This window comes from Anomalospiza imberbis, chromosome 19 (assembly GCF_031753505.1).
Source record: "Anomalospiza imberbis isolate Cuckoo-Finch-1a 21T00152 chromosome 19, ASM3175350v1, whole genome shotgun sequence".
In the NCBI taxonomy this organism is placed as follows: domain Eukaryota; kingdom Metazoa; phylum Chordata; class Aves; order Passeriformes; family Viduidae; genus Anomalospiza; species Anomalospiza imberbis.
This window is the reverse complement of record NC_089699.1, coordinates 7,423,780-7,446,451: the sequence shown is the minus strand read 5'-3', so window position 1 is coordinate 7,446,451 and position 22,672 is coordinate 7,423,780. Positions and strand designations below refer to the sequence as shown.

The 22,672-nt window shown below is 39.1% G+C and overlaps 1 protein-coding gene and 1 long non-coding RNA gene across 2 annotated transcripts; both read left to right on the top strand.

Annotated features, from left to right (window-relative positions):
• MFSD11 (major facilitator superfamily domain containing 11) lies at window positions 1-18,205 on the top strand. The gene is made up of 14 exons (XM_068209443.1): window positions 1-155; window positions 345-516; window positions 2,014-2,069; window positions 3,049-3,156; window positions 3,576-3,655; window positions 3,754-3,850; window positions 6,018-6,076; window positions 8,106-8,247; window positions 9,046-9,086; window positions 9,856-9,921; window positions 11,990-12,115; window positions 12,991-13,165; window positions 14,159-14,294; window positions 14,812-18,205. Exons 2-14 carry the CDS (start codon window positions 421-423, stop codon window positions 14,977-14,979), a joined length of 1,350 nt encoding a protein of 449 aa, XP_068065544.1. The 5' UTR covers window positions 1-155; window positions 345-420; the 3' UTR covers window positions 14,980-18,205.
• A 529-nt stretch (window positions 18,206-18,734) lies between these two features.
• On the top strand, window positions 18,735-19,881 carry LOC137485322 (uncharacterized). Its single transcript, XR_011005271.1, has 2 exons — window positions 18,735-19,301; window positions 19,454-19,881. It is a non-coding gene; the product is annotated as an uncharacterized lncRNA (long non-coding RNA).
• Window positions 19,882-22,672: the final 2,791 nt, after the last annotated feature.

Below are 22,672 nucleotides of genomic sequence, written 5' to 3'. Positions count from 1 at the left end.
CTCCTTCCTCAGGTGATCTCCGCAATTCTGATTTCAGCAATGCCAAGAAGCTGAGCCGATTCACCTGCTCGGTGTTGGGAAAGCTGCTCCTTTGGGAGAGGGGGATGCCATGGAGTAACACACTGCAGTCAGCCCTGGTAACTTCGTGGGAACGGGTAGAGGGAATCTTGGGCTTCGCCTTTTGCACCAGACCTTACTTGTCAAGTTTTGTTGCACATTATTTGAAAGGGTAACCAGGACTCTTTGATTGATATTTTCAGTCAGCTAATGAGTAGCCCTAAGTAATCAATATTTTTGAAGCTTGCTTTCTTTTATTCTTTTTGCCTTTTTTTTTTTTTTAACAGAGGTTAACAGGAAACTTTTAAAAGAAAAAAAGAGTTTTTCCAGACTGAAGCTGAGGACTTGGGAAAAATACACAAAATGTCTCCAGAAGGAAAAAAGCTTTTCAACATCATTATTTTGGGAGTCTCATTTATGTTTATATTCACTGCTTTCCAATCCTGTGGAAATATCGCGGTAGGTGTGACTTTCAAAACGTGCCACGTTTCTGTCTCAGTTATTTACCTTGGCTTGTCTTTTGTGTGCTCTGATGTTGTTTTGTTTGGGATTTCTTAATGTGCGAGATACTTGGACATTTCTCTTCTTTTGGTTTAGTTTTAAGTAGATTAATGTGTTTAACCCAATAATTTGACAGGTTATCTCTTCAAGATAGCATAGCTACATACAAAACTGAGCCTGATTGCTTAGAAAGTAGAAAAATAAGCTTGTAAAATGTTTGATCTTTAAAATAGTGTCTGCTTTGATACTTGTGATGTTGGACAATTGAATTACGCTGAGCCTTGCATATTCTATATAGTCCCTTTCAAAATATTTGCATAAGTTATTATTAACTATGCTATTATTAACTAGATTTTCATAATTTAACTAACTAGATACTGAGGGGGAGTATGAGGATAACACCTGACAAATAGATTTCTGCAATTGCTAAACTGCCAAATCACCTTCCAGCTGAAGGAGTTATTTGCTGCTCTTTAGTATCTCTTTCCAGAGCAAAAATTGGGCACAGCATAATCCAATTTTACTATTTAAATTTTTAGACTCCTGTTACTGCCAGGTTTAGCTCTTTAACTTCCTGAGCTGCTTTCAGTATTGTTAGTTCTGCTCCTGCAGGGCAGTTGGATTTCCACATCCCCTTTGAACCCACATGTCTTACACCTCTTTTCTTGCATGCAAGAAGGATCCTTGCTGGATTCAGACAGATAAAGGTCCTTCACTGCATTACAGAAATATTTAGACAGAATATTAGAGAATAATACAGAAATATTACAGAAATAACTGCTTGAGGTAGTTTTTGTAAGTCCTAGTGCAGTGTAATACTTTCTGTGAGCTCTCAAGTGCAGCCCAACAATCTCAGAAATTCTGCAATGAATTCAGCACCTCACCAAATTGCACTTTGTGATCATGTAATTCATTGTCATAAGAGTCTTTACAAGTGACTTTCAGTCAGATCTGCCTGCCAGTCCAACTAACTGCGTGGTCTCATGATCACTAAAGCTGAGTCAAGGGGAAAAAAAGGAACAGGGAAATAATGGGATGCTGAAAAGAATGGAAACTCTTACCAGAGATTCATAGTTAGGTCAATTTAAGATTATTCTGAAACTTCTCCTTTTTTTCCCCACGTTTTAAATCAAGGTAGCCATACCTATATATGTTAGAGAGGTCTTAAGTGAAACAAAAGTTTGTGAAGTATTTTAGGTGTCTTATGAAGTTATGATTTAATAATAAATTACTAATTTCTTCTTCAAACATAGATGTTTCCCTGCCAAGTGTCTCCTGCATCTTTGTTGTGGAGGTGGTGTGAGTTGTAATTAACATTTTAAATTATTTCAAGTACTTTGTTGTGTCTGTTAGTGAATAATTCTAATGTTTAATACTGACTTCAAACCAATGCAGGTGTTCTCAAAATACAAAATAGATTCTAACATATTACAATGTATGATCTTCTCCTCACAGCAAACTGTTATCACGAATTTAAACAACACAGACTTTCATGGCAGTGGCTACACGAGGTAATTACACAGATTTTCTTCTTACTTTGCTCCTTGCAGGGTGAACTTAGTTACAGTTTCATCCAGTAGAGAGACACTCTCAAGAGATTGCAGTGTTCTGCTGACTTCACAATTTACTGACACACTTAAAGCAGTTTAAAACAGGCTTCTCACAGTTCTGCTCTGAATTATTTCCAGTTGAGCTACATATCTGGTTTGCATGTTTTCTTTGTAGGAACAAAAACCACTGTCATCACATTCTCAGCATTTTACCTTAGGAGGCGAAGAAGGTGGAAGTTTAAAAAGAAATTAAACTGCTAACTCAGGCCTTGGTTGTTTGCTTTTGTACAGTGTGTTTGTGTAGGACAGGTGCTGTGGATCAGCTCTCAGGAAATAAAACACAAATGTGAGAGGAGCAGTCAGAAAGACAAGCAAAGCCACAAAAAGCCATTCCCTTTGTTGCGCTGGCAGAGTCAAACTTGTCAGGCACGATCAGGGAGCTTTTGCAGGCCAAATTAATCTGTCCTGTAGGAAAACCTCATTGTTCCTTTGAAGGGTTTACTGTCTTAATTTAAACTAAAAATGCCACAGGCACAAAATATGTCTGTGAAATTTCTGTGGTGTATCTGGCAGAAGACGAAAACCTCACTGACAGATAAATGAGGTTCTAGAACATTCTCCTCTAGACGTACAGTGTACAAAATACAATAACTACTGTTCAGGCAGTTTGACAAATGCATGCTGTAAATTAAAAGATGTCATTGCCTGCAGTAGTGTGGGACTCTACTCAGAAATCCAGGGAATACTCTTCACTTCTGTATTCCCATGTGGAGTGCCGTGGGTGAAGGGAACAGAAGAAAGTAGGAAGTGAACCATTGAAGTTTTGCTGTTATGTGTGTATTTAACTGGATATTTTGAAATCCACTGATCACTCTTAAATCATATTTTAGCCTGTAATTTATTTTAAGTATTTAATAGTCTTTGTTTTTTATTTCTCTAGCATGTCCATTATTTATGGAGTATTGTCTGCATCAAATCTTATATCGCCTTCACTGGTTGCAATAGTGGGACCTCAATTCTCCATGGTTGTTAGTGGTGTGTTTTATAGGTAAGCATTAATTCTGAGGATTTGCCTGCTTTCTTGGAAATATTTCTTCTTTTTTTTTTTCACATCTAAGGCTCCTGTGCCATACATTAAATTGTACTGGCTAAGAAAAGCCTCTCACAGAGATACTGCAGGTGATTAACTGCAAAGTACTTCAGCCTACCGGAAACAAAACGTTTTTTTCCACAACATTTCCAGACTTTGCTGACTGTGGATTTGATGTTATGGTCTCAGATTAGTAACAATACAAAAAAATTTCTATGTGCTTAGAAGGGTAAGAAGATTTTTCACATCCAACCTGGTTTTCAACATCCCTTAGGAGAGAGTAGCTGATTTAGAAGCACCTAAGTGAGCTATCTGATTGTTAAAGAGCATTTTCCACTTTAGGGCAGTATTCAATGAACTGATCTGTTCTGTTCTAGCCTGTACATTGCAGTCTTTATCCAGCCAGCTACATGGGCTTTCTACACTGCCTCTGTGCTTATTGGCATTGCAGCTGCTGGTAAGCATTGTTCTTACTCTGCTGACTGTTTTTTATGAGATTTGAATATGCCTTTAAAATATTTTTATTTCCTGAGCAATATATTCTGCCTGTTTCAGTCCTCTGGACAGCTCAGGGAAATTGCTTGACTGAAAATTCTGATGAAAACACCATTGGAAGGAACAGTGGAATATTTTGGGCACTCCTACAGTTCAGGTAAGCTTTATTTGTTGATTTTTTTTTTTTTTTTTTGGTTGTGAACACATTCTGCTTTTTACATCTTTTTACAAGTGGGAGACTGCCTTGAAAATGACTCCCCTGGGACCTTGCAGTCAGTGGGAAGGAGAGGTGGAAGCAATGTTTTTATTGGTTTTGTGCATTGCAAAAAAAAAAAAAAAAAAAGAAAGAAAGCTGAGTATTGCAATCTCAGCTGTTGAGCTGCTAAAAAGATATATTTCTGTTAGGGGAGCATTTGAGGGATGCAACAGCAATCTTGTTGGTTGTGGAGGGCTGTGGTAAGCACATTTTTCTTTCTCTTAAGATTTTTTATAAAAGTACACGGAGAGAAAGAAAGAAAACGTTTCTATTTCTACTTCTTGTTTTTTTTATGTGGAATGTGTTTAAAGAATTGTTTACTTAGAGTGGTTACTTGATTAGATTCTGGTAAGAATTGTTTGAACTTGATAACTAATTAGATTTACTTGTGTTTAGACTCAAGAATAGAGTCACAAGTTGTTAGTTGTTAGATACAGTAGTTAAAGTAGGTATGTAGTTTTAGTATCTTTTTTTATACAATATATTAATGTATTATAGCATAGTTATAATAAATATAATAAAGCATAGCTATAATTAATGTTTTATAGCATAGTTTCTTTATTATAACTATGCTATAGCTATTCTAAACTGATGTTAGACATCATCATTTCTTCCCACCAAGTTCACCTATATTTTACAATACAGGGCTGTTCCAATTTGTGTCCTTTATTGAAGGAGAAGCTGGTTCTCACTGCCAAGGTGAAGATACTGAAGTTGGACCCAGCAGTCAGAAGCCAGAAAAGAAATCTTGTTTTTCTGGCTTTCTGATATTAAACTTGGAGTGCTGCTCAACTGAAAAATCAACAAAAGGCTCAGCATCAAGAAGGGCAGTGAGAACAAGGCAGGGGATGCTGTGTTGTGGCCATTAAGTGTTTTGTACAGAGATAGTTAATGCCTCTCATGGGAGTGTAATACAATTAGGATATAGAGAAAAATAATGAAATTATACAAGAAGATAGAGCTGATGGCTTGAGGAGAGACTGAAAAGGTTGGGACTTTTTCCTGTGGAGGAACAGCAGCTGAGCAGGATTATACCACAATGTGGGCAGCAGGGGAGCTGAGTGTAGAACTGTTGCTCACCAAATGCTGCTGTGCTGAACTGGGGTCACTGGGTGAGAGTAAGGAGGACTGGTTTGAGACAGATCAAGTGCTTTTTACAGTGGGTGATTAAACTTCTGGAGCTTGCAGCCTTGGGGATCTGTAGAGTTGGATGGTGTGAGCAGGATTGAAAGGAATAAGACAAATTCATGGGAGACAGGAGCACAAGTGTTTCCTGAAGAGAGATCCTTTTACCACCTCTAATGCAGTAGTTCTGAGTGTTCTCCCAGAGTATACATCTGGGAGATAACCAGGGGAATGAATTGCAGACATGCTTAGGGTGCTGAGCCTGCACTGCTAATGGTGCTGTGTGAATGGAATCCAGGGGCTGGGAGAACATCAGCCTGAACCAGCATGCATTTGTCAAACCTTGTGTTTCTAAAGTTTTCAGTTCCAGAATTAATCCCTCAGTATGTTATCAGAGTAGCAATTTCCACAAACTCAGCTGATTGTGTGAGTGAGTAAAATATATGGGTTAATAAGAAGAGAATTGGCTCGAAAACTGTTTAAAATCTCTCATTCAGAATGACTGTATTTTGGGAAATGGTAGTTAGGGACACAGAATGGTAGTTGGGGACATAGAATCTCCTTGAACTGAACAATACTTCAGACAAAACACATGAACCTGCAAGGGAAGTATTAGAAAATCACCTCCAGAAATATGTCAGCTTTCTAACCTATACCCTTCCAAAATTAGAAGCAGCTTAGATGCAAATTTAATCATTTTTGCCACCACCTTGTGTCTTGATTGATAAAAATGAATAGCCAGCATTTTGGGGCAGAATCCTCAAATTTGAGTTTTATATAAAAGCAGTTGACATGGAGAGTGACTCATGCCTTTATTTCTTTCAGCATTGCACAGCCTTGGGATTTTTTTGTTGTTGTTGTATAAAATAGCACTAATGTGGTGCTGCAACCCTAGTTTTTTTTCATAGAATATATTGTTGACCTTTGCTCTTTTTGTTTGCAGCTTGATTTTTGGAAATCTGTATATATACTTGGCTTGGCAAGGAAAAACTCACATATCAGGTGGGTACTGCTTGTTTATATGGCCAACCTTTAAGTACAGTAGCATGAACTAAGAGATTAAATAATGGACTCCAAAGTGGCAGGAAGCTTATACAAAAGCTGACTCTTTTTTTTTTTTCCCTTCCAATTTATTGTAAGTAGTCTCTTGGAGATTTTCCACAGTAGCTACTCTGGGACTTTCCCTGTGCAGACACATTTGTGCCAAAATACACCTATCTGGGGGGAAAGTGTTCTGGCTGTATGTGTAATATTGTACACACTGTCCTGTTCCAAAGTAAGCTCCTGGTGTGGAGTGTTCTTCTAAATCATATTAGAGACAGAGCTATGAAATAAAGGAAAACCATCTCAGTTTATTTCATTTCTGCGTTAATTGTGCTGGCACAAAGCTGTGTAGGAGGCAGCACTGCTGGGAGAGTGGAGTAAGAACTCTCTTCCTTTCTTGGCATAGTTTATGAGATGAACTTCCTGAAGGGATTGTAATTAATGTTGTATTTTTTTCCATTTGATATTGTGCTTGACTGGCAAAGAGCAGGAACTGGAGAACAGTTTATCTATGTTCTTTATGACTTTATCTATGTTCTTGAGCCAGACAGTGTTGAGATTCTGTTTTTAAACCAAAAATTTCTGTCAACTGTTTAGGCCAGGCAAAGTAGAGGGGTGGGAATTCACTAAGAAAAGTGGTGAAAATAGATTTTAATAACCAAAAATGAGCACTGCTGGGAAGGCAGTGCTCTAAACAGATAAGTTTGATTTTCCTGTTCTTTAATTACTGATAATTTTCCTTATTTAGTCCTAATGTTGAATATCTACTAGAATGGTCAATTCTTTTAACCTTTAGCAGATGATGTAATTCTGCTCTGGTCAATCAAGAATAAGATATTGACTTTTAAACGATAATTATCAGGTTTCAGAGAGAACAGTTCACTTCTTGTTTCTGTGAGTTCCATCTTTTCAGGTTCTCCACAGACACAGGTTTGGTAATGACACAATAGCTAAATTTAAAGGTCATTTTCTACATTCTTGTAATACAAAGGTTTAAGTGTTATTGGAAATATTTTGAGATGCTTTGAACCTGGGGGGGTGGGTCTCAAATTCTGTGCATTCCAAACTTCACTGCTCTGCTAACCACAGAACAGAGCAATTAACTATGAGGCAGTTCTGCTGTTACATTTCCCTCCATCTCAAATGTCTTGAGATTCCTCTTTATTAGAAAATTTTATATCAAACCCTAGCAGCATTTAAAAATCAAATAGCATTAAAAAATCAAATCTTATTTTACTACCTATATAAAAATAGCAGAGTCAAGTCAAGCTGTGAGGCACACCTTCTCTTTTTGGATCTGTGATCATACCCAAGTTATTTTTAGGACAGGTTTGCATTTGCTTTTGAGCTAAGGGGGAAGTAAATACAAGCATAGGTGATATCTTCAGGGTCATGCATTAGTTCAGTCACAATTGTTTGCTGTTAATGGCTTTTTTCCCTGCTTAATACTGGTAGGTGGGGGTGGCTTTTGTATTAGATGTGGATGTGCTGCAGTATAACCAGCTTGTTTAGCAGGGATGCCCCCTCCAGCTGCTGTGGCAGTTACTGAGGTTTTGGTGGTTTTAATGCCTTCGTCGTTTCCCAGCCTACAGTTTATGATGTCATGGTGCTCATGGTTCTGATGAATCAAGAGATTCTCTTAGAAATCTGAAGGGGTTTGGGGCAGTTTATGTCCAGTCTGAATTATATAAGTCTTCAAAAATGTACATTATTCTGCTAATAATTTATGCACTTCCTTTAATTGGCTGCTCCTTGGTCATAGCCTTTGCATGGCAGAGAATGCGAGGGACCTCTTTAAATTGCTGATATTTTATTAGCACCATAAAACTGAGACAGGAGTTTGCCAGCAGCTCCATGTGGAAGGTAAGCTAGAAAATTAGTGTGTGTTAAACCCTGTAGCATGTGTGTGTTAGTTGTTTGGAGGTAGCTGGATTGGTTTGAATCTCTTCTGCACATCTGGTTATGGCTCTTGTTTGTTTTTCCACAGAGAGCGATCGCAGAACTGTCTTCATTGCTCTGACTGTTATCAGTCTTGTGGGCACAGTTCTGTTCTTTCTGATTAGGAAGCAAGAGGACACAAAAGCTCCAGGGGATGATGATTCCACTAATGAAATCCTGGGGGAGAGCTCGTAAGTGTTGATGGCAATAACATGTTGTCACATCTCCTCGTTTGTGCTCCTGCTCCGCACAGGAACATTGTGCATTCACTTCCCCTCTGTGCTGGAAACATGAATGTTATCAGCAATCTGGTGGATTCACAGATTTAACAGAAAACAGAAAAGGGTCTGTACTTTTACAATGACAGTATATGAGAAATAATATCCTCAAGGGTGAAGTTCAGTACTGCACATGAAATTTTTCCTTTGATAAGCAAGTGCCTTGCAAAAGATACCCTTCACCTCTTCTCCACTGATTATTATTTATCTTGCCCTCATCAGCCCATTTGAAAGGCTGGAAAAAACAGAAAATACTCTTTTTTTTTTTTTATAGATTGTTTTACAGACTAGAACATGTTTTTCCTATCTTCTCTAAATATATATGCCACCCTGATAAATACATTAGAAATGCACAGTTACACAGATTCACTGCAGTTTTGCCTGAGGCATCAGATTAAGTATTTTTGCTTTATTTAAAGAACAATGAAAATGTTAGAAAAATATCAGTGAGCATGCCTGTGGAAAAAATGTTGAAAGCTAAAAATGTTCAAAAGAAAGAGTCTATTAAGCAAGCATTCACCAGTGCATGAGGCAGATAGATTTTGTGGTTACTTTAGATCTCAGAAACTTTAAAAAATACATTGAAATATTCCAGTCTATAGTTCAGGGCTAGAAAATGTACAGAAGTTTTGAAAAATGAAGGTGCCTTCCAGCACAGCAATAAAGTGTGGCTTTTCTTTTCCATTTTGACCAAGTAATTTGTTTACCCAGGTCTGCACGAAGCAAAATGATGAAAGCAGTGGCTGCCTTCAGTAAGTACAATTTCACATGAGAGTTGCTTCAGCAGAACCTGGCATCTCCTTGCCAGCTCTCTGTGTTTGTGCTGATGATGTGATCATGTACAAACCACTTCAATCACATACCTGAGTGGTCCAGGAGAGATTTGGAGTGTTCCTCCTTTGATGTGATTTCAGATCCAAACTGCTTCACAACAGCGTCCTTGTACAGATGAGCACAAAAGGAGCAGGTTGCTACTTGGGAAAGACAGTGAGACTGAAAAATAAAAATCAGCAAACATATGAAGATAAAAAGAAGTCAAATAGGTTGTTTGATTTTTTTTGTCACCAGTTGATGCCAGTTAACAATTTAGTACTGAAGCATCTGCAGTTCCCTTTGAAGCTTTTGTGTTCTGCCTGAGACTGTTACGTTTGTTGTGAGGATGTGGGGATCTTCTGAAAATCTATTAATCCTTTCAGGAGACAATTGCCATGAACTGAGAGTACAGATGTACAGAGAGCAGGAAATTATCTGATAATTGAAAACTGTGTATCTCCTCTTTAATATTTCCCCCACTGCATTTCTTACAAAATACAGTTTTTGGAGGGGACATTTCTTCTAGATGGCAGCTAAACCTCTTGTTGTTTTATTTGGCACTCTGCTGTAATAAACAGTAAATAAAACTTTAATACACAGTTTGTATAATAACCAATTTTTGTTTTAAGCAAAGAGCAAAAGTAAGTGTAGATTATCTTAGTAGTATCCTCAGAAGTTTTATTAATTTTCTTTATTATTTCCTAACAGAGAAATCTATTACACTGAGCTTCACCAAAGAGATGCTGCTTCTCAGTGTTACCACAGCCTACACAGGTATGAAACCAGCAGTTTCACCATGGAGCAGTGGCAAGGCATTGTTAGGAATTTTAACCCCAGACTGGAATTTTAACCCATTTCTCTGCAAACATTATTTGGCTATTTTAATTAATTTTGGGTTATTCATGGTGTTTCTGTGTCGTGGTGAATGTTTCTGTACAGGAGGAGGGGTGCATCCAAGCCTGCAGGTGCTGGTTCAGTAAAGTTCTGGGTCCCAAAGTGAGAGGCACAATTTACATAGCTGACTTTTATGGGATTTGATACTGCACTATCAATAGTTTGGAGATTGTTTAATGCAGCTGCATTGCATACATTTAATGCAGTTGTATTGCATTTGAATTAAAGGAATGTTCGTACATCATACCTTCATTAAGGCATGGGAGAGTCCCAGTGCTCTTCATTTTATTCTTGATGGTTCTATTTGGAACCATCTTAGTAATTTTCAACTGTTTTTATCAATAGAATTTGCTGTGGCAAGAGTTCTCACTCTTTTTAGCAACTTTCAGTTAAACTTGGTCTGCCCTCCTTGGACCAATGTAGAGTTGTAAGATTAAAATGTATTTTTGCCACGTAAGTGATTCTTCCACCAAAAAATCCCTATAAAATCCTTGAGCTGATTTTTGGGGGGTTTCTTGCTCCTTATTTGGCTTCAGATGTAGTTTTGTTCATGGTCAAATTAGGTTTTTTTATAAAATACATGCACTTTCAGAGCCTAAGCTCTTGAGTCACCGTTAGGAAAATTTCTTGTTATGTGAAAAGAAAAACTTAGATGTGAACAAAATATAAACATTGCAGTTTACAGCAGCTCCTGGTAGAGAAACAGCTGGAGTAGCTCTGGAGTTGGGTTGCTCCAGCCACTAATCTGAGTTACAAATTACTTTACAGCATCTCCAGTGTTGTGTTAACCCAGATTAATTCACATTAATTCCTCTGGGGTTGGGAGTGTGGAGCAAGACAAGAAGAAAAGGGAGTCAGTCAGATTTTGCCTGAATATCCTGAAATTTGGGGTTACAGGTGGCATAAAAATAAATCAGTCCAGACTGGGGAAAAAAATATCTGCTGCCATCTTCTGGATTTAGGTTGGTGTTGCTACTTTCTGTAGGAAAACAGAAAATTCCCTAAGGCCAGCAAGGACTTCTATTCCAAAATTACTGGAATTAAGATGCTCCAAGTGCCCCCCTGTTATTGAAGCCACGCAGTTCATCCAGGGAGGGCAGGGTGAGCTGTACCAGCATTTGGCTGTAGCCAAAAAGCAAAGTATATACAAGAGAGAGTTTTATTTTAAGCTATTTTTCTCTGTTTAGGAATAACATTTTGTGTTGTTTTAAATACACATTTTACTGAGTTGGTATTTTTATACTAATGGTTGCTCATGGTCATGTTAGCTGGGTCAGTGGTGTCACCTTTCCTCACACTAATGGCAATAGAAAGAAAGAAAGAGGATTTAAAACAAATAACAGTTGTTCTTTCTCAGCTTAAATTCATCGTGTATGTATAAAAAAGTTCATTTTAGGATTCTTAGCTCCTTATTGGTATTTGGGGCTGCAGGGACTTCTAGGAATGCCATAACTTGAAGTGGGAGGGGGGGAAATCCTTAAATGAAATTGTGCCTTATTTCTTCAGTTACTTTGTGTTATTTCATGTGGCATTTTTTAATTTTTGATGAAATTCCAGAGTTTTTGTAGAAGTAGAAATATAAACTGTAGGACTATATTTGTTTAATATAACCATATATATATAGGTTTATTATAAACAAATATAAACCTATATTTTATATGTTGTTAAATATAAACACTATAGGTGTTGGGTCAAGAGTAGCAGCACTGAACCTGGGTGCCTGTGACACCAATGAGTGACACTTTTCTAATGTGGTTTTTAGGAACTGGTATAGAAGAATATAATAATTACATCATTTAAAATTTCCTCTTTGCTTTTATTACCCACATCTCATTTAAATATATGATTTGAAAGATACCTGAGGGGAAAACAGCCTTTAGACATCAAGATTTTTTTCATGGCTTTTTATGAGAGTGCATCTATCAGTTCTCTTTGGTTTCCTTCCAAGGTTTGGTGCTAACATTCTTTTCTGGAGTGTATGGAACGTGCATTGGTGCTGTGAATAGGTTTGGCAGTGAAGAGAAAAGCCTGATTGGTCTCTCTGGTATTTTTATTGGTGTTGGAGAAATCTTGGGTGAGTCTAAACTTGCTACCTTTTGACAACAAGAAGGATTAGGGTGGTGCAGTTAATCAGAATTGGGGTTTTTTTGTGTTTTACTCAATAGTGTGTTTGGAGCTTCCAGCAATAATTATGTGAACACAAAATGAAATAGTAGCAATAGAATTGGCACTGTGGTTCCTTACTGCACGGTGAATTATACCTTACGCTGTGTGAAGTGGATGTAGACCAATTCTAATATTCTGCATTCTCTTTGGATTAATGTGGAGGAATACACAGACTTCAAATGTGAGAAACACTGGGCTGCAGTGTTATTAGGGAATTGAAACCATTTTGCTGTTTTAAATGCTATTTTGAAATAGTATTATGTTTGCATTTTTATTACTTCTTGAATGATATAATTTTAAAATTTTCGAATAAATGCTTACACTAAGGATCTCTTTCTTTAAAAAGTTTGCTTGTGTTAAATGAGATGTGATATTTGAATAAATTTGGATACAGGTAATATTCATTAAGTAAATATTTCTTTTTTTTTCCTGTAGACTCAAGTACTGAGGTATTTAACAAAAAAACACTGTTCATTAGCAGCTCAGATCCATTGAGTTGCATGTTTTTCAATTAAGAGCTGAGCACAAGGCTGTCCATTTTCACTTAGTGATGTTGCAATACTGCAGGAAACTGGCTGCTGGTTAAATACATGCCAAAAGGTGAAATATGTTCATCAGCACCCATCTGATCAATCTCCTGCCCCATTTCCCTGGCAAACTCCTTGGGGCTGTTTGCATGTCAGTCAATCTTTGTTATCCAGTGTGGGAACGTTTGTAATTTAAATTGTCAGTATTTAAATCTCCACTTGTGATTCAATTCTCTCCTCTTTTCTGCTCCTGCAGGGGGAGGAATCTTTGGCTTGCTGAGCAAGAAGAGTCGCTCTGGCAGGAACCCAGTGGTGATGCTGGGCATCCTTGTCCATTTCATAGCCTTTTATTTAATTTTTTTCAACATGCCAAATGATGCTCCCATTGCTCCTATGGAAGGAACAGATCGAGTTGCTTATATGATTCCAAGGTATGTGGGATTTTTTGCCTTTGGCTGCTGTCACTCAGGATGTGCATAAAACAGCTTTTTTCTCTACAGAAAATTTCTTGAAGTTTTTTTCTGTGTAGCGACTAACTCCCTGGAAAAAGCCTTCAGGAATTCTGTTTTTATTAAAGGTAGATTTCCACCAGCGTGCACCCAATTTAGGAACTTGAATGGCATAAGAATAAAAAGCCTGGGGATGAATAATGGCAGTTGTGTCACTTGACAACTGATGTTTCTGACATGTAGCACAATAGCAAGACCAGCATCTATTGTAGTGGGTGTTAAAAATTCAGTTTATTTTAAAACAGTCTTGGGCTCAGTTTTACATCAGGGAGCACCAGCCTTGCCCTGTTGCACTGGTTTTTAAAGTCTTCCAGTGCTTATTGTCAAATTCCACTTGGTGTGACTGCAGCCTGTCCCTTACAGCGCTCAGTGTTTGGGGGAAGACTATAGAAAGCTTTCTTATCTCATCATTACAACTTTCTTTTGGGCTGTATTTTTACCAGTTTGTGGGAAAATCCTGTACTGTCAGTTTTGCAGACCCAGCTGCTAACCTGCATTTTCTAAGCATTTGTGCCTGTGCAGGTGACTGGTCTTAGCTGGAGTATTTTTCTGCCAAATGAATTGGTATTTCTCTAACATTCCTGCAGATTTTTGAACTCACCATGTGCCTCAGCTTTTAATCACTGCTGTGTGGGTTTTGTGGCTCCAAGCACTAAAACCTTATTTTAGTGCTTCTAATTCAGTGCAGAATTGACTGCAGGTAACAGTAACAGAAGTCTTGGCATTCAAGAAATTACAGCTGATGAACTGACTCCTTTTGCCAAGTCAGGCATTCCCAGTTCTTTCCTAGGGAAATTAAAAGTGTGATAACTTTCTTCCATTTGCAGTTTCCAAATAAGCCTGCCAGAAACAGTTTATAAATGTGTGAGCTGTTTGATTGAATGGCTTTTAAATTGGAATTGCTTTTTCTTTCAGCAAAGAAGTAGCCATGCTCTGCAGCTTCCTGCTGGGGCTGGGGGACAGCTGCTTCAACACCCAGCTCCTCAGTATTTTGGGATTCCTGTATTCAGAGGACAGTGCTCCTGCCTTTGCCATCTTTAAGTTTGTTCAGGTATTGCCTAACACAGCCTTTTGGAAGTAGGATTGTTGGGATGTTACTGAAATACTGGGTCGGGCTTCTTAATGAGCTGAGAAAAATGTTGCTGCAAATTATTTTATCCTGAATTTCGGTGTAAAATAGTTTTGTGACGCTGGAAACAGTTTCCTGGGCTATGATGTTAAAGCTTTGTCTGTGTTGTTTCTAGACAAAGTGGTTTGAAATACCAGAGATTTTGGTAGTGGTTTTACCACTTGAAATACCAGCTTGCAATGCTACAAACACTTTGGAGTGTGGTGTTCATTTTCCACAGTTGAACGCTGTTTAAATAACAAGTAAAAACGAAATCTGTTGTGGGACATGCTGAAACATATGTTGAGGTATAATGAAGCCTTAAGATTCTCTGTCTACTACAAAAGCATTCTGAGAGCTTCATATTAAACTGTGTCTATGTCAGTTTGATAATCCTTCTGTAGCAGCACCAGCCTGCAAATCTCCACTGATAATCTTTCCACTTTGTTTCTCCTCTCAGTCCATCTGTGCTGCAGTTGCCTATTTCTACAGCAACTATTTCCTGCTGCAGTGGCAGCTCCTGATCATGGTGCTCGTGGGCTTCTTTGGAACAATCACCTTCTTCACCGTGGAGTGGGGAGCAGCAGCAGCCCTTGCTGCCCGTGGCTCAGACTACAGCAGCATCTGATCCCTGTGCCAGGAGGAGCAGCACAGGGATTTGGGAAGTGTCAGAAGGTGAAGGTTGCTGCAGAGGTTGAGATGGAGGAAGCTGCTACTTCAGTCCAACAGAATGTGAAACAGAAGGGAAAAAAATGCCACGTTTGAAAGGCTTTTATTCCTTGCTTTGGTCATCTGAGCGTGGTATTGTGTTGTTAAAAATCTGGTACTGGGAATGGAAGGAAATGTAGGCACCCATGTATTGAACAATTCTCTTCTGAGATGTCCCTTTCAGAATGAAATTGCCTAATTTCACTCTACCATGCACTACAGAATTAGTTTGGGGGTTTGTCCCTTAAATTATTTTTCCTATATTCTAGTTCTGCAGACATTTGAATTCCTGTATTGAATGAGTGATATTTTTATAAGGTAGATTATATTGCAGATCGTGTCTGCACAGCTGAGAAATCAATTTGGCATTGAATTTTTCAACAATTAGATGTGAGGAAGTATTTCTGTGGAAAATGTTGCCTTATTCTGTATCCCTCAGCTCCTTATTTCCCAACCATTTGTTTATTAATCTATTTCATGTGCTTAAGTTGTCAGATCCATGGGGGTTTTTTTGTTTGGTTGGATTTTTTTCTGTTGTGGGCTTTTTGGGTTTGGTGTTTTTAATTTCTTTTGAAAGGAAGTCAATCAGGTTATAGTGTGACATGATAGATTTTATAAGAATTTGAAGAAATCACCCTTGGCCATCTTTAGGATGGGATCCCAAGGCCTGTGAAATATTGATGGTGGAAAACAGCTTCTGGCTCAGCATCTCAGAATTGAGCTGTGTTGGGAAAGGTGCTGAACCTTCCTCAGGGTAGTGCTTTATGGAGGGCCACAATCCACAGCTTCCCTCCCAGAATCCCAAATAGTTCTTTTGAGTTTAACAGCATTTTCATCAATGATGAAAACCTGCAATGGGAGCACTAAGACAAGTTTTTAAAATATAAATATTCTCAGAATGTGAACTGTCAGAATAATATTGCTGTGTTTATGCTACTGCATAACCTGAAACACTTGTCCCAAGTTGTTTTATTCAGTCTGTTTTGGGAAAATTGAACTGTAATCTTACTCCACCAAATAGGAAAGCAAGGTTACTGGCATAGTAACTAAATTTTAATCCAGAACTGTTAGAGATGATGTAACAGGCAGTGACTGCAGCTCACTTTGACTTTATCTGCCTACATAAAACTCTGGAGTACTTGCAGTTGTGTTTGTCTGGTGGGCAGAGAGCAGGCATGGAACACTCAGAAGGTGTTTTTAGACACTCCATGGAGCTATTTTTAGAAAAGTACCATTCACCAACCTTCTTTTGTGCCCAGTCAGAATGTTAATGCCTTGTCTTTGAAGACAAGTTAAAAAAAACCTGCTTCACGTGTCAGTAGCTCCCACGTGTTGTAACTGTGTAGGAGCTCCGGAGGTTAACCCTGGGGAGGGAGGGTGGCATCTCCTGTGACATTTGCTGTCACTTCTGCTCTCCAGCAGCAGTGTCACAAGTGGAGCACAGCCAAACAGCCGAGGGGCATCTTTTTACAGGGCTAGAGAAAGGGATTTTTAAATTCACGGGGATAGAGAAAGGGATTTTTAAATTCACAGCAGGTTTTTGCTGTGAGATCAGCAAGGTGTTAATGGGGGGATTAGAGGGCACCTGAACATCCAGCAAGCTGAGAAATCTGTGAGGACAAGCAGGAGAGAGAGGTTTGTGTGTATTCCCAGGAGATTTAATGAATGATGTAAAAAAGAATGAGGCAGAACATGGATTTGAGTGAGGGGTTACCAGAGCCATTCCAATCTGTCAGGCAGCCTGAAAAAGCATTCAGTGTTCAATCAATATGTGATTAATGGGACCAGCAGCACTGCAAAGCCTCTCTCTCACCCACTCCTGTTATCCTGCAATTTGAAGCATATGATTTTTATATACTGAGCACTACAAAGGTGTGGATTAAAGGGTGCTGCCACTGATTAAAATTCTCTTGTTGCTACACATTTGCATTTTCTCCAGAGTACCAAAAGGGATAAAGAGCTTTTTTTTTTCCAGATAGGGAATTGCTGAATTTTTTTTTTCCCTCCAAACCCTTTTGGGGCCCTGTTCTCCCTATCACATTAATGAGAGCAGAAAGACTTAAATGTTCACAAGGAGCAGTTTTTTTTCTTGCAGTGTATTTGGGGAAAACAATGATTCTTGGTGATGAGCAACTTGTAAGTGCTTTTTAAACAATGTCATTTAATTGAGTGGCTTATGGCTCTCATGGAGTTGTAAATGGACCCCTTTTAATGATATGATGTTCATTTGCCATATAAGAATTGTATGAACGATTTTATTAGAAATTAAAAGTGCTAAAAAAAAAAAGCATTTTGAAACCACCTCAGAGGGATACTAATGAACAAGGACTTGTGGATTTTCAGTACCTCTGTGAATCTGATGCTTTACTTCTTTTCTTTTGCTCTGTTCTGGTCTGATTCAGTATCAGATAATCTTAGAAGGCTGCTCAGGACTATTTATAGGGTCATTAAAGGGAAGTATTATTGCTCTGTGACAAGTTTTTCAAGAAGCCATGACACTCTCCAAGCTGTATCATGGATAGCTATTCTTTTTTACTATTAACTTTATAATACTGCTTTTGACATTTGCTCTGAAGAGAGAGGCCTCAGTTATTCAGGCTGCTGATGACATATGATTGCTTTTCACTTATTCATATTTCTTTAATATGCCAAGAGGTGAAAAATCCTCTCCAATGTACACAGCTGTTCATTTGGTTGAAATTTTTGGTGTAGCAATATAAAGAACAGTAACACTGACATCCATTCATGATTCCATCTCTTAATCTGTTAAATCAGCATTTACCAGCCATGAGGCTGCAGCCCCTTCATTTCACCTCAGTGGCCTTTGAACAATTTCATGTTAATCTGAATTGGGAGCTCACTGTTAAATAAAGAGGGATTTGAAAAGAAGGATTTTGCTTTTTCTGTGGGTTTGTTTTATATTACAGATTTCATCTTTATAAGCAGAATTATACATGGAGTTGCTTTGGTTTATTAAAAAGTCCTCTTTCATTTTTTCCCCCTCGTTCTTTTAGGGTGTTGCTAAGGTTTAATATCTTGATTGCATATCACATCCTCATGTTTTTCAAACAAATGCTAAACAGGAAATGAAAACTGCTTTTCTTGACAACTGAGTGCCAAATAAGCTGCTACAAATTAGTCTTCAATTAATCTCATATAAGCATACCTGTATTTTGTCTTGCCAGTTGGTTTTCATTTTGATACATGGATGCATGGACTGAGAATTTCCAGAACTGTGTACTTCCTTCCTAATTAATGATGTGGTTTTACTTTTGTGTAATTTAATTACTTTTGTGTTAATTTAATTAGGTACAATCTATGTTAGCAAGCTGAGATAAGGAAGAGTACCATTTATAAAATAATTTTTTAAAATAATTTAAATTTATAATTTTCTGCGGGTATTGGCAAACTATTAAAGGGGTATAAAAAAATCCCAAACAACCAGAACCCCCAAAATTCCTTAACCAAGGTCCCTGTCTTTGCAGAAACCCTTCTGTGGTACAGTTATGAAAAACAAGAAATCTTGTGCTGGTAAGTTCTTCGAATGTTTGTGACCATTTTAAAATATACTGTAGAGAGAACTTTCTGGTGGGGTTTGCTGTGCCTTTATGGAAAAATAATTCAAGTGTTGAAAGCCAAAAATTCAGGACCACATGTCACTTAAGCAGACAAAGTTCCTCTGGACCTTCTTGGAATTCCACAAGTTTGCTTCAGCTGATGAATGTGGTTCCCTGGACTCCAGCCTAAGGGTCAGCAATTAATGCACAGAGTGGTGTGTGAACAGAGCACTAAATTCTGTATTTTAGGGCAAACATGAATTGTTTGCTGTCAGTATAAATAGGAAGCGCAATGTTCAGCATCATGCCAGGAGCCACAACACCCACCTTGGACCCAAACTTTGCCAGTGTGTTAAAGGCACGACCTTTCAACCACAACCATTAATTTTCCTGGTGAAATGTGTGTTTGAAGGATTTATCCACACCTCTGTTTTCCTTGGAGACCCACAAATGTTAATTGAATGGCAGCAGCAGTTAATACCATGTTTTCCTTGATCCCTGTCTAACATGCAGGTAGAAATAATAAAAAATGGGATCATTTAGAGATGGAGCTGAACTGGGAAGTTTGCTGCTTTACAAGGACCTTGCCCTTCTGATAGGACCATGCTGGTTCAAAAGCAAGATTGAGACTCTTGATTACCATGGATAAATTCACAATGGTGCCTTGATAAATTTATTTTCAGAGGTTGAGTTAGTACTACAGAGTAGCACCAATAACAGTGGGGAAAACATTAGATAAATTCATTAAAAACAATAAAATAAATAAATAAATTCATTAAAAACAATGAAAACATTGGATAAATTCACAATGGTGCCTTGATAAATTTATTTTCAGAGGTTGAGTTAGTACCACAGAGTAGCACCAGTAAGAGTGGGGGAAACATCCTTAAAATGCAATAAAGAGCAAATCTGGAAGTGATAATTAGTCTCAATGGGCACATGAAGGGGGTGCTTTGTTCAACTGAGTTGGTGCATTAGAAATTGAGATTTCTATTTAGTACATACTGCCTCTGTTAAGTTGGTTATCTCAGCTCTTGGGAGTCTTCCTCCAAGCTCTCCTTTCTCTTTTATTTACATTTTGACACTGTGCAGAAGTCCAAATGATGGCAACTTTTTTACCTTGAAAAGGTGTCCTTGGGTTGGAATTGGTGGTAATTGGGAGCCGGCTCACACAGCGATTATCCCTAATGGAACTCTGATTTCAAGTGAGTGTACTGACTCTTCCTTTCATGGTCACAGGCATGCAAATAAAAGCGAATTACAGACATTTTTTTGTTAACACACTCGTTAAATAGTCAGGATTGCTCTGGTCACTGTTTTAGGAGAGGGAGACACAGTCTGAACCGATGGCGCCTGGAAATGCTTTGTAAGAGCCAGCCTGGGGAAGTGTTTGGTTGAGGGCTAAGTAGACCTTTGGAAATGCTTCATTCTGGTTTGGACACACCAGTGAAGTGTCTCAGGGAAATCGGTGGCTGCTTCAGCCTTGGCCTGTTCCCTTGGCCTGTTTGAGAGTCCATCTTAAGGAAACTCATGCTGTTGTTGAGAGGAGAAGGGTCTAAATGTTGGTTTGGGTTTTTCTTTTGTTGGTTTGTTTCCTTTCCCAGTATCCTTTCCCACGATTTCTTTATAACTCAAGTGGTCTTGTCTGAAAGACTCCAGAAAATCAATCAGATTTGTGGAGTGTTTGTGTCCTGTTTATCTAAATTTAAATGTGGCTGTGGAGGGCTTTGTCCAGGCTCAAAGTCAGGATTCAGTGCAGGCTCCATCATGCAAGTGAGGGGAATGGAGGGAGCAGCAGGGAACAGCTCTGCTGCCTCTCATTTGGCTGGGTAATACGTGAAATAATTAAATTGCAGAGGTGAAGATGCTCAGGGTAACAAGGAGGAGGCCAGTACAGATGAATTCTGCCTGCTGCAGTTTTCCCTCGAGATTTAGTAATTTGCAGATGGGCCAAAATCCACTGTGGTTTCACCAGTGTGATCTTTGAATAGCCTTGTCGTTCTGATTTCTGAGGGAAAGAATCTGTATTCAATACCTGACTGTACAACCCTTTATCTGAACAAATAGAAAAGAACCTTGCAGGTTAACTTTCACTGTGCACAGCCCTTTGAGTCTTGGATAAAAGGACATTCAGGAGTTTGCACTTCAAAGTTAATCATGAAGGGAGGAAAAAATAGAAGGTTTGTGCCTTAAATGAAAAAAAAAATTAGTCATTCTGTCATATGAAAAGGAAATTGCTATTTAAGGTCACTTAGTGAAATTAGCTTCAATTAAGCATCCTTTCTAAATGCAGTGCTTGTTGTCAGAGCCACTCATCTTGTGGTAATGCCTGACCTACTGAGTTTATGATTATTAATCTGTGTAAAAAAACCCCTAAAACCAAACAGGTTATTATCTGTGTAATCAGCTGTTGAAAGGAGCTTTGCCACCATACATCACTATTTGTTTTGTGCTCACAAAATTGTGACTGACAGAGCATTTGTTTCACAGCTCCAGAGCTGAGTGATGGTGCTGAGGAGGTGTTTCCTCAGCTGGAAATCCCTCTGAGCTGAGTGCTGGGGGCTGAAAGCAGAGGCAGTGGAGAGAATCAGAAGCTGCTGGAGTGTCCCTGCTCTGTTCCCAATGTGTGACTGATGGAGGAAAGCACAGCAGGGAGTGCTCAGCCTTTTCCCTCACTGGAATCTCTCCAAATGCTCATCTAAAATTTGCAGGTCAAACTTCTTAAACTGCCTTTCTTCCCATTATACCTATTCCTATAAAATATCTGTTAAAAATACACCACTGTGGTGTCACTGTGCGCAGCCTGACACGGGGCAAACCCAACAGGCTCAGCTGCTGCTCCCATCACAGTGTTTTCTCTGTGTCTAGGTGACCCAGCCATGGAACTGGCTGCTCTTCCTCCCTGCAGGGCTGGGATTCAACAGGCACCTGTGCTGTAATTGGAGGTTTTGGAGAAAACAGGACATGAGTGAGCCTGAAAAATGAGTGTTCCAGTACTTGCATTCGTCTGCCACCCCTACCCTGCTGCAAGTGAAAGAGAGCAGCGATCACAGGCAGATCTTGATGACATTTATGAATAATTATAATAATTATACTTCATAAGAGCCTAATTCTGCTGGTTCTCAGATGTGTCAGTGAGACACGAAGCGCTGCCCTTCTTAGGGAGAGGCAGAGGCAGGGACAGGGCTGAGCACCCACAGGCTTTCAGCAGGATCAGTGTGGGACTGTCCCTGCCCACGCTCCCAGTTCCACAGATACAGGTGTCTGCTAAGGAAGGCAGGAGCCTCCCTTGAAATAGAAAATGCAAACCCTCTCCCTCTGAATTGTAATAATTTTGAAATTAAGAGGCTCTCAGGCAAAGATATGGGAGTAGGAATAACAGCTCTTTACTAGGAAAATTAAAAATACAAATGCAATGGTACAAAAGAGAAAACAAGCCACTGCCAGAGTCAGAGCAGGCCCTGGCAGCCTGTGGGTCAGGGTGGTGGCAGCAGTCCCATCCCATGGTGGCTCAGCCCTCCTGCAGTGCCAGCTGTGCTTCTGCTGGAGCAGGGATCCTGCACAAGGCTGGAGTTTTCCTCTGAAGCTCCAGGGCTGGTGTGGATGGGCCTGGGCTTCCTCTGGGAATGCAGTGGGGAAGAAAGCTGCTCCTCTGGGAATGCAGTGGGCAAAGGCTGCTGTGGTGCTGCAGGAGTCAGATTGGATCCAGGTAGGAATGCTTGGCTCCTCCCCTGGGCAGAGCCTCTCCCCATGGATGATGGAATTTTCTCAGCCATGCAGGGACACTCACTGGCCATGAACAGAAGAGATCTCCTGGAGGGAGGATTGGGTGTGGAAGAGATAAAGCAAACTGCCCAGTGAACCGACAGAACCCACCTCTGACAGATGGCAAATAAAATACACACATTTCTTACAATCTAGGACAATAGGAAGGAAAATTACTCCAAGGGAAAGAGAGGGCATTATGCACACAGGGCTTTACTTCATGCAGAAAGCAATTGGATTTTAAGTTTGCTAGCTGGTAGAAATGCTTATGATGTTGTGCAGCAAACAAAT